The sequence below is a fragment of the Sinocyclocheilus grahami genome, unplaced genomic scaffold (genome assembly GCF_001515645.1).
Source record: "Sinocyclocheilus grahami isolate Dianchi unplaced genomic scaffold, SAMN03320097.WGS_v1.1 scaffold21036.1, whole genome shotgun sequence".
In the NCBI taxonomy this organism is placed as follows: Eukaryota; Metazoa; Chordata; class Actinopteri; order Cypriniformes; family Cyprinidae; genus Sinocyclocheilus; species Sinocyclocheilus grahami.
The window spans coordinates 1-757 of record NW_015518277.1 but is presented as its reverse complement, the minus strand read 5'-3'; the positions used below and the strand labels follow the sequence as shown (position 1 = coordinate 757).

The 757-nt window shown below is 43.9% G+C and overlaps 1 protein-coding gene across 1 annotated transcript in view; it reads right to left on the bottom strand.

The window, feature by feature from the left end:
• The window catches only part of LOC107579875 (ornithine decarboxylase-like), a gene marked incomplete at its 5' end in the record, with an annotated part of 3,028 nt that extends 2,275 nt beyond the window's left edge, over positions 1–753 (bottom strand). The window contains 2 exons of the mRNA XM_016265662.1: positions 298–470; positions 622–753. Coding sequence (XP_016121148.1) covers positions 298–470; positions 622–753 — 305 coding nt within the window. The remainder of the gene's footprint in view (positions 1–297; positions 471–621) is intronic.
• Positions 754–757: the final 4 nt, after the last annotated feature.

The window sequence follows — 757 nt, the reverse complement described above, 5'->3', positions numbered from 1 at the left end:
AAAAAATCACCACAATGCACAAAATCATATTTTGTTTATATATGGTTTACACTTTTAAGCAATGTTTTTTAAAACTGATGCATTTTCAAATAGTTATTCTAGCAAAATGCGCCAAAACAAATAATTGCAGTAATTATTATACTCGTTTTATTGACTAAAGCCAATTTAAATGGTCAGATATCACATATAATCTGCTTTATATCGGTCATCGGCCACCCTGTTCTCGACCATCAAAAACATCCATACGAGTAGACCACTATATGAAGTGAGAGCTGGTTTTCTAGTGAAGTTACTCACTTGGCATTGTCATGGCATCGTGCCACCTTCATGAGCTCCACTTCACTGTCAAACGTCATCATCTGCACTCCATGAGCAGAGGCGTATTTGATCTGAGACACCTGCTTGCAGGGATTGGCGTAGATGATCCTGCTTGGCTCCACACCCACAGACTGCACGATCTGGATCTCGGTCTAGCAGAGGAGACGAGGATTAGAGGTCAGGTTAATACAGGATTCACGCTGCTAAACATTTTTGCAGTTCGGTGCTGATGTCGTGTGCTCATTGAGACACATGGAGAAGCCACATTCGTGATTTAAGGAACTTGAAAGATCTTCCACACACCTTGCTCGCACAGTCGAACCCGGCTCCCAGAGACGCCAGTGTCGTGACGACAGCCCTGCTGTCATTGCACTTCACTGCATAGAACGGTGCAATACGGGGTAAAACACGCAACCAACGGAGGTGCTTCTTCAGGACG